Source organism: Anastrepha ludens, chromosome 6 (assembly GCF_028408465.1).
Source record: "Anastrepha ludens isolate Willacy chromosome 6, idAnaLude1.1, whole genome shotgun sequence".
In the NCBI taxonomy this organism is placed as follows: domain Eukaryota; kingdom Metazoa; phylum Arthropoda; class Insecta; order Diptera; family Tephritidae; genus Anastrepha; species Anastrepha ludens.
This window is the reverse complement of record NC_071502.1, coordinates 36,202,201-36,215,457: the sequence shown is the minus strand read 5'-3', so window position 1 is coordinate 36,215,457 and position 13,257 is coordinate 36,202,201. Positions and strand designations below refer to the sequence as shown.

General features: G+C 39.4%; 1 protein-coding gene across 3 annotated transcripts in view; it reads left to right on the top strand.

Annotated features, from left to right (window-relative positions):
* The window catches only part of LOC128866935 (protein apterous), a 94,519-nt gene that overhangs the window by 68,055 nt on the left and 13,207 nt on the right, over positions 1 to 13,257 (top strand). The window contains exon 1 of one of the 3 annotated variants that reach the window (XM_054107990.1): positions 12,483 to 12,858. The exons of the other annotated variants lie outside the window; for them this stretch is intronic. Within the exon in view, the coding sequence (XP_053963965.1) occupies positions 12,848 to 12,858 (11 nt within the window). The 5' untranslated portion in view covers positions 12,483 to 12,847. Of the gene's footprint in view, positions 1 to 12,482; positions 12,859 to 13,257 lie in introns of those variants that run through there. 3 annotated transcript variants of the gene reach the window in all.

Below are 13,257 nucleotides of genomic sequence, written 5' to 3'. Positions count from 1 at the left end.
ACATAAAGATAATAAATACCGACTAAACTTAAATATGGAGTTATTAATCCGAATGGTGGCACAAAGTCTAACAATGACACGAGAATGTGGCAATAAACAGGCTGAAATGGCGCCTAGAAGCTCCAATTGAATTAAATGCATATGCATGTGCGTATATATGTATGTGTAAATTGTTAACATTTATCAATATTTTTTGTTTCGTTGTCTGATGGGTAGTAAAAACATAGTAAATGCAGCACTTCAGAAAGAAAATGGCTAAGGTAAAGAGGGTCATGGACTGACTCAAATATATGCATATTTAAATATATACCTACATACATACGTACATACATGCATATGTACATAATTCAGCTTAAGTATTATACATTGCAATTATTATTTGAAGTCCAAGCTTGCGCGCATTACGATAGGACGGGTATGCTGAGAGCCTTATAGAGTGTTGTTTGATTCGTCGAGAGAGGACTTTACTACTCAATTGTCTAGCCTCCAATGCAGCATTTATTGGCAAGGGAGATTCTCCGTTGGATTTCAAGGCAGACATTATTATCGGTGTTAATGCTGGTTCCTAGAGTCTTTCACAACCTCGAAATCATAACTGTCAACAGTGACGTAGGTGACGATACGCGAGTGCACCGACTGTTTGTTTGACGACAAGAGGCACTTCGTTTTGTCCTCGTCCTCACCAGACCCATTCGCTTTACTTTTTTATCCAGTTTGGAAAAGGCAGAACTACTATAACAGCGTTGTTGTTTAGGTCGATGATGTCAATATCATCGGCATACACCACCAATTGTACACTCTTATAAAAATTGTGCCTGAGCGATTAAGTTCTGTGACTCGCACGATCTTTTCCAACATCAGTTTAAAGAACTTACACGACAGAGAACTTCAGACAGGGTGACTGAAACCTCGTTTGGTATCAAACGACTCGGAGAAGTCCTTCCCAATTCTGACGGCACTGCTGGTATTGAGCAGCGTCATTTAGCATAGCCGTATTGGTTTTGCGGAGATACCAAATTCAGACTTCGTGGCATGTAGGCAACTCCTTTTCGTCCTGTTGAAACCAAATGTCGTCCATGTCATCCTCTCCCTTTTTTGGAAACAAAAACTCGTTGAGCATGTAACGGTAACGCTCGCCATTTACTGTAACCGCGGCTCCTCGCTCATTTTCGAAAAAAAATGGCCCGATGATGCCGCCAGACCAAAAACCGCACCAAACAGTGACTCGTTGTGGATGCATTTGCTTCTCTACAGTAACGTGTGGATTTTCTGAGCCCCAAATCCGACAATTTTGCTTATTGACGTAGGCACCGATGTGAAAATCAGAAAAGAAGAAGAAGACTCAGCACTTTGGAAATAGGTTTTCAATATTTCCGAATTTTGTTCAAGCGTATAGCGTTCCATTTCGTAAATCTCAAACCTTTAAGTACATTATGAACACATTTGACATGTCATTTGTGTTACCATTCTCAAAAAAATATGTGGTTTAAAAAGCAAACGCTATATGGCCCACCCTGTACTTTAATCATTCACATTGAAACAATTTAGTATCTGAGTTCCATACATTTGTGCTCACATAATTAAGACACTTTATCTTTTCACAATATTTTCATTCTACATTTTTTTCGCTAATTTTTATGAAAATATAGTTTATTGTATAATAAAAACCTTATAAATCAAAGCTCCAAATTTTGCACAAAGTTTTACAAATCAATGTTTTCAACATTTTAGAACACTTCTGGGTATACAGTTTTATAGCCCGTTTAGTATATAATATTGTATAATTTAGTTTTTATGCATTTTTGAGATTTTTTCGCCAAACGGTGTTTAACATTTTCTTCCTTATACATGACTTCCCACCATCGTATGCAAAAAAAAAAACAAGGTTAAAGATGAGGCCTGTCCAAGATCAGACCTTAAATAGTCAGAGGAACACCCAGAGATACCTGCTCATATAAGTTATACTGCGCATAATTTGGATGCGACTTTGTTCTTCCAAGGCCTTGTTTTCCGATTGGTGAACATATCGCACGTGTTACGTTAAAGCGTAACAACTCAAAAAGAAAAGGAAAAGAGTAACCACTCAAAAATTTGTTATTTTAGCGCAACTACTAAACAAATAAGAATGAAACAACCGTTATATTGTTTTTAATGATAATTTCGTGCAATTACATTTTTTTTCCCTTGTAATACCTATATTATTAATATTTACGGAAATAGTTTTTCGTCTCTACTGAAAATGTTCAGATTTTGAGTTGTTACGCTTTAACGTAACAAGTGCGATATATTATTATTTTGGGGAAAAGAAATCCATTATTTTTTCGTAAACTTTTTACGCAAATGATTTAAAACTGTTTTGTGGTCGATCTTTAGTTCCTGGGCGACTACTAACGTGCCGGTCAACTTCGATTATTTCTGTGATTTTACCGACATTTTCGATATTTTCCTTAAAATCAAAAATGCCTGAACAGAATCAATGGAACCAAAATTGCACGTAATTAACTGCTACACTACTGGCACAATAAACACCATTCACAATTTCAGCGGCCAATTCACAATTTCGCCTTTATCAAAGAAAAACTGTAAAATGTACCGAATCCACTCTTTGTTGACTTCCTTTACACTTCGTTAACAACCTTTAACTCACAACTGAATGGAACAAACCACAAAAGAGCAAACGATTTTTTCCAGTGCGAAATGTAAGCTCGACAACGAGCACAAACTACAAATTGTTTGATCGATACTTTACGAGATATCTGTTGACTGCAGGCATCTACCGAGAAAGTAATGGATTTCTTTTTCCCTAAACTAATGTTGTAATATTGCTGCACACTCTGTTTTTCACTTTTCTCTTAAAGTAAAAAAAATGGTTTTAAATACTTATACTGGCTTTATGGTATTATTGTGGATATCATACGAAAGAGGATTTTTCCAGCTATTAAAAGTGTTTCGCCAGCAATAATTTCTATTGTAGGTACAAATTTATTTTTAAATATCCTGGCAATTCTCTAAGAATTATTTTGAAAAAAATATACATCCTGTCAAAAAACTATCGGGAATTGTTCATTTAAAAAGCACGCGCTACACATACTATATGTCTAAATTTTTTTGCTGGAATGTTAATACAACTGTCCTCTATAGTGTCGCAGAGTTTGAGCATGATCTGCCAATTAGCTTGTTTTTGGCATTTAACTATATCAGTCAACCGCAAGTGTGTATATAAATATCGAACAAAGAATTTGTCTTAAATTTTGTGTTTTGAACGGGATTTCGTTTACCGAATCGTTGAAAATGTGGCAGAAAGCCTATGGCGAGTGTGTTTTATCAAAAACACAGCTCTACAAGTGGTGTAAGGTATTTGCAGCGGGCCGAGAAGTCGTGGAAGATTTGCCCGATCTGGTCGCCCATCAACGTCTTCAAAGGATGAAAACGTCAACAAAGTCAAGGAAATGGTGCTGGAAAACCATCATTTAAGTTTGAGGGAGGTAGTTTCTGACCTTAGCGTGTCCCAGGAATCATTTTACACCATCAAGTGAGCATGAGACGCATGGCTGCTCGACCCGTTACAAGAGAGTTGAATTTCTTTTAAAAAATTCATCGGAAGAAAGTGGCTGAAGTCATGCTTGAGCAAGTGTATTCGGAGCCACAAATTTCACAAATTTGGCCGTTTCCTACGCACATTCTCTGTCAAACGTCACATAACTTCCAAATAATATTCTTTATTTACCGTAGAACCATTTGGAACGAATTCCGAGTGCACAACACCATGATAATCAAAGAAAACGTACAAAGATGTGCTGGATACATCATAACAGGTAATGGGACGTGGGTATATGAGTTTGACATGCAAACCAGTCAACAGGCGGCTGAATGGCGCTATCCACATGAGCCGAAACCCAAAAAACCACGTCAAAGTCGGTCAAAAGTGAAAGTCATGCTTCTCGTTTTCTTTGATTATCATGGTGTTGTGCACTCGGAATTCGTTCCAAATGGTTCTACGGTAAATAAAGAATATTATTTGGAGTTTTAGAGAGAATGTGCATAGGAAACGGCCAAATTTGTGAAAGAAAACCCATGAATCTTGCACCATGATAGCGCACCGTCTCAAAAGGCTCATATTGTGAACACTTTTTTGACCAAAAACTGGACAAATGTCAGCGAACAACCAGATTTAACTCCTTGTAACTTTTTCCTTTTCCGAAAATTTAAATTGTCAATCCGCGGACGCCGTTTGGAATCGATAGAGGCCATTAAGGAGAATTCACTGAAGAAAATCTCTTCAAGCGCGTTTAAAGGTGCTTTGATGACTGGACTAATCGTTGGCATATGTGCATTGCTTCGAATAGAGCCTATTTTGAAGGCGACAAAATAAATTTTGATGACTAAACAATTATTTTGCGTTTTATTGAACAATTCCTCGTACTTTTTGACAGAATGTACGGAAAACAAATAGTTCAACTTTTCTCTTATGAACTAAAGTATGCAAAAACAAGTAAACAATATTATTTTTCATAGCCGAATATATCCTCTTTAGTTTAATATCCGCATTAATACCATGAAGCCAGTATAAGTATTTAAAAAATTATATGAAAAATGTAGTACTTAGTACTTTGAAAAATTATTTTGATGAGAAAAAAACGAGTATGCAGCGTTATTCAATAAAATCGGTAGTTTTACGTGCATATGATATTTTTTCTCGATAACAAAAGTGGATAAAAAAAAAGTGGATTTTTGTCGCACGGTGTCATATTTGGCTATTTTTAACTTGAAACGAAACTCTGGTTTGACTAGGCCTTTGTATGTATGATTTCCGACAGAAAAGGTGAATTTCCAACAAAATACTTAAATACGTAAAACATAAATATATAAGTGCGTGTATTTTACCTGTGTCACTACATGCAATTGCACTTGCACACATTTTTTAAGGATTTAAGGCAATATCAGCATTTTCAATCCATCAAAACCATACAATTTCGCGTCTTGTTTTTATTTTCACTTTTTATTGCACACATTTTTAGCTAAATATAGTAGCGTGCACTAAATTGCATTAAATAATATAAGAATGCACACCTCGGTATGTCTGTACATACCCATGTGTGTGCATGTATTTGTATTATCAATGAGTGCGATTTATATCCACCTTCTTCTTCTTCGTGATGACAAGGAAACAGACGCCAGTAGCAGATTCAACGTTAATCACAAGGCCTCAACAGGCAAGCTATAATTTGACTTACCCATAATTTAGAGGCAGACAAAAGAAAAACGGAAAAAACGTCTCCCTCTATGTGTGGAATTACCTCGATTATTTTGTAAATATCATTCTAAATAATCGATCTAAATAAGCTATAAAAGTATGCCTCAATTTGGGATGCTCTTATACACTCTTTTGAGTGCAATATACAGGGATTTATGCATATTAAAAATATGCACATGTGCATATGTTTGTGTGTTCACACACACAGGTTCATTCCTGCACAGTAGCAGCAATGATAAATTAAGGTTTCGTACAGCCTTGGGCAGTTTCACATACAATTTTTTGCGTTCAACCTTTTTGAAATTAGTAATAATTTTACTTTTCGTTTAATTGAATTCTGTGATAAGATGGTGAATATAGAATTTCCAAAGTCAATTTTCATAGTTTTACTAGTTATTTTGAATTAGTTAGTTATAATTTTGTTTAGTCTGGAGAACTAAAATTCAAAGCAAACGCTCGGTGGCGTGCATCGCACGAGGCTTACAAGGCAAATGTCTTGCCTAGGGGCACATTGTGAAGGGCTGCACACAGACGCATTGAGCTCCAAATTTCTTAAAAGTGTTATATTTCAGTTATCGTCAAATATATGTGCATAACAGTGATACGTGAACGCGATGCATGTGTTTTTTTTTTTTTTTTTTTTTTCGGGATGACGCCCATGAAGAGGAAACTCTCATGAGTACTGCTATACCGGCATAGCAGTATGCACGACTTGTAGCCTCACAGCTACACCTACGTACTAAACACCTCTCCACTCTACCACTCTCCCCGCGGAACTGTCCAGGAAGGAATTACCTCACGGGGCTGGTTAGCTCATAGGCTGCTAGTTACTTCGTCTACGAACCTCCGCGCGTCTTAGATCATTGTGGATATATTTTGCATGCGCGCAGATTCGCTTCCAGTTATCGCTCGATTTTAGCATAAAATCTATAATATTTTCTCCGTTTAAAATACCACAAGTTTCGGGAGCATAGCGTGGGCATTGGAACAAGACGTGATCAGCGCCTTCTTCCCTATCCGTGCAGATTGGGCAGTTTGGGGAACTGTCATGGCCGAATCTATGGAGGTATTTTCGAAATACTCCGTGCCCTGAAAGAAATTGGGTTAGGTGGAAGTTTGTTTCCCCATGCTTCCTTTCTAACCACGTCGTAAGGATGGGTATTAACCCATGCGTCCATCTACCTTTCGGTGATCTGTTCCACCGGTCTTGCCAGTGGGCGATCGAACGACGTCTTTCTTCCTCTGCAATAGTTTTACGACTTGCTCTACTGTCGTGTTCAGATAGCCTTATGTACACTCTCTGCATTTCTTTCGCCAAGATGTCCACGGGGACTAGCCCTGCTATAACGAAGGAAGCATCATCCGAAATTGTACGGAAGCCGCAGATAGTTCGCAAAGCGCTTAGCCGAAAGACGGCTGTCAGTTTTTTTGTGAAGCTATTTAAGTTCAGTGCATCAGCCCAGATCGGTGCGGCATACAAAAGAACCGAGCTGACTACCCTGCTATATAGCATTCTTTTGCTGTGGCTAGGTCCGCCATTGTTTGGCATGATTCGCGACAGGCAGACCTGCACACTCGATGCCTTCTTTACAGCGTACTCCAGGTGTGTTTTGAAGTTTAAACGGCTGTCGACCATCACTCCTAGGTATTTTATAGCAGGTTTTGAAGTAATGGTTACAGACCCAACATTTACACTTATAGTTTCTACTATCTTCCTGCTGCATCGGTCTTATGCTCAGCTAATTCCAGCTTCATAGACCTTAGCCAAGTCTTGATCCTGCTTACTGATTCGCTTGCGATCCTCTCAATTTCGTGGATATGTTTTGCTACCATTACCACCGCGATGTCATCCGCGAATCCAATGACTTTAGTTCTGGGGGGCATATTCAGTCTTAGAACCCCGTCGTACATTAGGTTCCATAGCAGTGGGCCCAGAACTGATCCTTGAGGAACCCCTGCTGATACGATATACTCCTCAACGCCTTTGTCACTTCTATACCTCAGTTTACGGTCCCTGAAATAGCTCTCAATTATTTTGATTATATAACTAGGCGACCCTATTTTTGCGAGGGTTTCTAGTATACGCTGCCAACTAGCTGTGTTAAAAGCATTTCTAACGTCCAGAGTTACCACAGCGCAATATTCTTTTTTCCCGCCGCGCCATCTCTTGCCTTCAATGGCTTCTGTTGCTAAATCTACCACGCATATGATAGCATCCACTGTTGAGCGGGATTTTCTGAAGCCAAACTGGTAAGTGGATAGAATACCTTTGTCTTCAGCGAAAGACGACAGCCTGTCGCAAATAATTCTCTCCAGAATTTTCCCCATTGTGTCTAGTAGACATATTGGTCGGTAAGACTCGGGCTCGCCAGGCTTTTTGTTGCCCTTGGGTAAAAGCACAAGTGTTTGCTTCTTCCACCTCTTTGGGAAAGTGCCTTCGTTAAGGCAGGTTTGGAAGACTGCTTGAAATATGTCCGGACGTTTGGAAATTGCTAATTTCAGGGCTCTATTTGGTATGCCATCTGGGCCTGGAGCTTTCTTAGGCTTTATTTTATTACACGCCGCCTGGAGTTCTTGCTCGGTGACACGAGGGATGTCGCTTGCTTCGTGTTGTATGCAGGATGGCAAAATGTTTTCGGATCTTTGAGGAAAAAGAGTAGTAACAATTTTGCGCAGCCTAATTGGGCAAGTAATTTGGGGTGTGTGTACGCTTTTCGCTTTGGATAATACCACCCGGTACGCGGTGCCCCAGGGGTTGATATCAGCTTCCTCACAAAGCTTCTTGAAACTTTCTTGCTTGCTAGTTTTAATGGCTTTTTTTAGCGCCTGCCTGGCTGATCTAAGGTTTTGAACATTTTCAACAAAGTCAGGTCTCCCTCTACTGCGCTGCATCTTGCGTCTAGCGCGGAGGCATTGAGATCTTAGTGATTTGATATTTTCGTTCCACCAGTAGCATGGGTATATGTGTTGGTGCATTACTCGCCTGGGCATGGAGGCGTCGCAAGCTTCTCTTAGTCCTTCTACTAGGAGTTTCGTCCTATTCTCAGCAGAACCAGCAGGGGTTTGTAGTTGCTCAATCATATATGTTAGGGCTTCGCTATCAAGCATCGCGTCCTTCCACTTTGGACCTGTCGGCTTGGGTGCAATTTTAAGCCTCCTTTCATTGATGTCCATTATGATAGCTTGATGGTCACTGTGCGTGTAGCCCTCACTCACCCTCCATTTGATCTTTTGAGCAAGGGAATCATTTGCCAGGGTAATATCTATGACTGACCCTATTCCCATCTTACGGTAGGTGAAAGTTGACCCGCTATTTAGAACAGTAATGTGGAGAGGAGCGAATGCTTCAAGAAGCATCTCTCCTCTTTTGTTTGTGCGCCGGCTACCCCATTCGGTTGCCCAGGCGTTGAAATCGCCCGCTATTATTAAAGGCGATTTTCCACTAGCTTCCAGAACAATGTTTTGAAGAAGCTGTTCGTACTGCACTGTAGTCAAACTGGGTCTTGCGTAGCAACTGACGAAATTGATTCCATTTATTTTGGATCGCACGAACCCTTCGCCAGCGCTATTATTCTCTTGGAAAGCGAGCTCTCCACAAAGCCAGATGGCCGCGCAGTTTTTGCTGTCAGAGGCCCAAGTGCTGTGGTTTTCACACCTGTAGGGCTCACTTATAATGGCAATATCCGCTTTAATTTCTTTAACTCTTTGTGATAATAGGTCTTGGGCGGCCTCACAGTGGTTAAGATTTATCTGAACAATTCTCATTTGCTTTTATTTGTTAGAGCTCTCCTGAATGCAGGGCACCTATAGCTCCCGGTAATATGGTTGATGTTCTCCCTTCTGTCAGTCTCGCAGAGCACACATTTCGGGCTATTTTGACAATCCTTAGCGAAGTGACCGTCAGCACCACATTTCCTGCACTGCTTAGATCTATCGAAAGAACTAGCACAGGTGCGCGACATGTGGCCGTATTCTAGGCATCTATAGCATCTTTGTAAAGAGACACGTTCTCGTAAGCGACAGACGACCCATCCAATTTTGACTTTGCCAATCTCCATTAGCTTTTTGGCTTTCAGAGCTGGCAGGCTAATGGTGGCCGTTTGAGTGCCCACATAGGCTGCTCGGAGTCCAGTTATATCTGCCAACTCCACGTCGTCAAAACCAGGCAAAGATTTGATCGCGTTATGCACCTCTTCCTTGGAGGTCACTTCATCGATATCCTTGCATTCTATTGTGATGCGATGAGTAAGCGCCTTCACTGTTGCTTCGCTACCTAGGGTGGCACCCACGATAGTTTTGGAATCAGTAGATTTTTTACACGATTTCGTCAGTTCGATTAAGAGATCGCCTTTTTGGGTTCTCCTTATTTTCGAAACTGATTCAGCGAAATTCTTGAATTTTTCGTCGCTTTTCACTTTCTTTAAAATATCAGCGTAAGAACAGTTACCCGTTTTTTCAATTATTATGGCATCGGGTCTTACTCTTCCCGTACTTTTACTAATACCTTGTTTGGCCTTTTTTGGGTTTTTGTTTTTTACCAGTGTCCACTCATTTGTTGGCTTCTGCTGGACTGGGTGAGAAGAAGCTGGTACATGAACTTTCACCACCGATTGCGTTCTTCTCACTGCTTCTGCTTTTTCCGTTTTACCTCTCGGAGAATCCTCAGTGCTAGCCTTTTGGCGTTTAGTTCCTGTTGCATTTCTTGGCCTGGGTGACGTTTGTGTACTATTCTCATGGCAGGGCATCCCCCTTGAGTTGCAACGACATTTTTCTGCGGCAGCCCGTTGGTAGAGGGATTTTATGCTAAATATAACGTCCCTCATAGGTTGATGGATGGTACGGCGCTTTCCTTCGTTTTCGTTTAGCATGTTCACGAGGGCTATTACTTGTTCCCCCAGCTTGCTAAACGAGTTTTTCGTTTCCAGATCTTGTTTCTGTGCTGATCTGTTAGTGGGTGAGCCAGCACCCGTAATGCTCTGTGGCTCTTCGACTCGGCAAGTCCGGTCCGTAGGAGATCTTGCCGGTGAATGAGCCAGGCGTGAGCTTTTCTTGAAGGGATCTATGTCCTCCGAGGCAAGCTTGTTTTGTTTTTCTTTGTTGTTTTGATCTTTCTTGTTTAGATCAATGGTTTCGTTTGCTTTTTTTGTGTTTAATTGCTCCATATTTTAGTTTTTGGGTCCCCACTCAGAGCCGTTATCTTTACTCGTATGCGTAGTTACCTATTTGATCCCATGGTTATCTATGTAAACAGGGAGGCCATGCGAGGGTTGACACAATCTCTTATGAAGAATTGTGTTCAGAGCCAGATCGGTATTAGTCAGGATTAAATCAACTGAGCCTACGCGGCCAACTTAATGACAACGAATAGAGAGCGTTTTCTGAGTCCTGCCATGGTTTTAACGGGACGGGGGCAAACTTGGCATTAGCCTGAAAGCCATTTCTGCAGATTGTCACACCTGCATACTCAGGTAACAGAATACCAAACTCACCAGCTCAAAGCGAACATTTCAAAAGTGGGTTTCCAGTATACCATTAAGTTAAAACCTTACTGGGCTCGGTTCTAACATGTTAAAATAAGCTTGTGGCAACTTTGGTTATTAGTTGAATGTATTATAATATTTTACTAATAACATATCTATCTTCTTTAGGTAACAGTTTAGCTAATTGCAACTTCTTCTACTTTTCCTACTGGGTTGTCGTGCACGATTCCTAGTGGGTTACATTTAATAGTATGTACGTGTATGTGTACCAAGGCGAATTTATTACAGGTGACAGCAAACACATATAAGTAAAACCCTACATGTATTTGTTGTTGCGTTTGGTGCAAGCATCATGTCAAAATCAGCAAGCAAATGTAAACATACGAATGTAAACATACCAATGCATACAAACAAAGCATATCATTTTGACGTAAGCCATACCTACGGCGAAAAATTCAGCTGGGTGAATGCTGTCACCTTATTAAATCCACCTTGATGTGTACCAAGCAATAAAGAGGATACAAATTTGTATTAGGTTCTCGTGCCGTTTAAGAGCGAGCATAGCGATTAAACATATGATAACGCCATCAGCCGGCATCGATTGTGTATGGTATTTCTACCTACAACAACTTCAGCGACTTAAGCAGTATACATGCCCGCTATGTACGCGCATGAACACAATCGAGTATTAGGAGTAACAAACTAGTGCTACTAAACTTAACGTGAGGAATTTACATAGAAAACCCAACAAACCCAACCTTGACCACTAAATAAGAACTGTGATGACGTTAACACACACAAAACTTTTTTGTTTTTTTTTTTATCCAACGACAGCTGCAGTAACTGAAGCGGTATACAGGCAGACGTTACAAATGTCTAATGTAGAGTATATACTACTTTATCTACTTTTCCTACCGGGATGATGTGCACGATTCCTACTGGGTTACTCGGACAACGGTTCGTCATTGTATATAAACATATTTATGTACGTGTGGGTGTACGAGACAAACCAATTTTAAAACAATAATACAAGCTCTCTTTGATTATCATGCTATTTGAGAGCATATGTATGAGGATGCGAACAAGGAGGAGGCAGACTAAGCCTAATCGTGAGGTATTGACTTAACGAGCACAACATTGACTACACAGTAACAACAATAGTATTACTGACCGCTCAATAAGAACAGAAATGACTTTGAAGCATACAATAGCAAATTGCTACTGCCAGGTTCAGCGTGAGGAGTGAACTTAGAAAGAAAGAGATGCTTAATTGGCTCTTTTTTTTTTTTTTTTTTTTTTTTTTTTTTTTTTTTTTGTGTTTTTGTTTGCCGCCTTTGTTTACCACCGTCATGCATTCTCTCAGCACTGAGAGGCTTTGTGAAGGCTTTGACGAATTGAAATAGGTTATATTTCAATACAAAAACAAATCACAGGAAACAAATGGCAAAATATTATTAAACTGATATTTATAATACTTAGCTTATTTTTGTTTCCATATTTCAGCAGGCTCACTAAAGCACACTTAGATACACATTCCCACACTTATTTTCTTAATTTCAGCGTTTCGCACCACTGATATTTTAAAAATTAAGCACCACTTTCTAACTCACGTCCACTCGCGACCACCTCACACGGTATGTATGTGTGTGTGTAGGTGTACGAGTATGAATGCAATGTAAGAAGAGCGATTTGAAATAGCAAAATTGTAATGAAGATGGCAAGCGTGCATTTAAAAAGTCGTCCGTCTATCCTATTCTGGGTGTTGCTTTTCCAAATTAAAGGCGCGCTTTGAGCATTTGACGAAAGTGGACAGGTTGTTTGGATTATTATTTCATTTACACTCGTCCGATATTTCATTGTAACATTGTAAACATAACGAAAGTGCATTAACTTCGATAAAAGTCGTTGATTTGATGAAATCAAGTCATTCCATTTTCTGCGCCAATTTATCCGAACTTAACAACAGCTTTGAAGATTTTTCTTTTACTTTGGCAGTGACAATGATAGCCTCTGCCGAAAGTAGTTTGAATTGAGTCAACGTTGTTGGATTGCATTCTTGCAGCATCTTTGCTGAAGCAACAGCGTGACAAATCGTATTCCACTCAACAACCTAATGTGTCTGCTGTGAGTAAAATTCAAAATATTATATAGACGCCAATGAAATTGAAATACATAATTCAATATATATCAAAAGGAATAATTTATTAACATATTTATTATAGATATACATACATACACAATTTCGTATTTCTAAATTACAAAATATTTTCTATATTAATTTTAAATGGCACGTAACTAAGGTATGACAACTCTGAGCCGCACTCACTTTTAAAGGACTATACTGCCAAAAAAAGAAAAACTGTAAAATGTACCGAATTTTATCTTTAACTTCCATTGTTAACACCCTGTAACTCACAACTGAATGGAACAAACAAGAAACAGCACACGATTTTTTTTAGTAATGGATTTTCTTTTCCCCAACTAACTTAAGTAGTCGTATTAAAATAGGCAAACTTTTTTTTT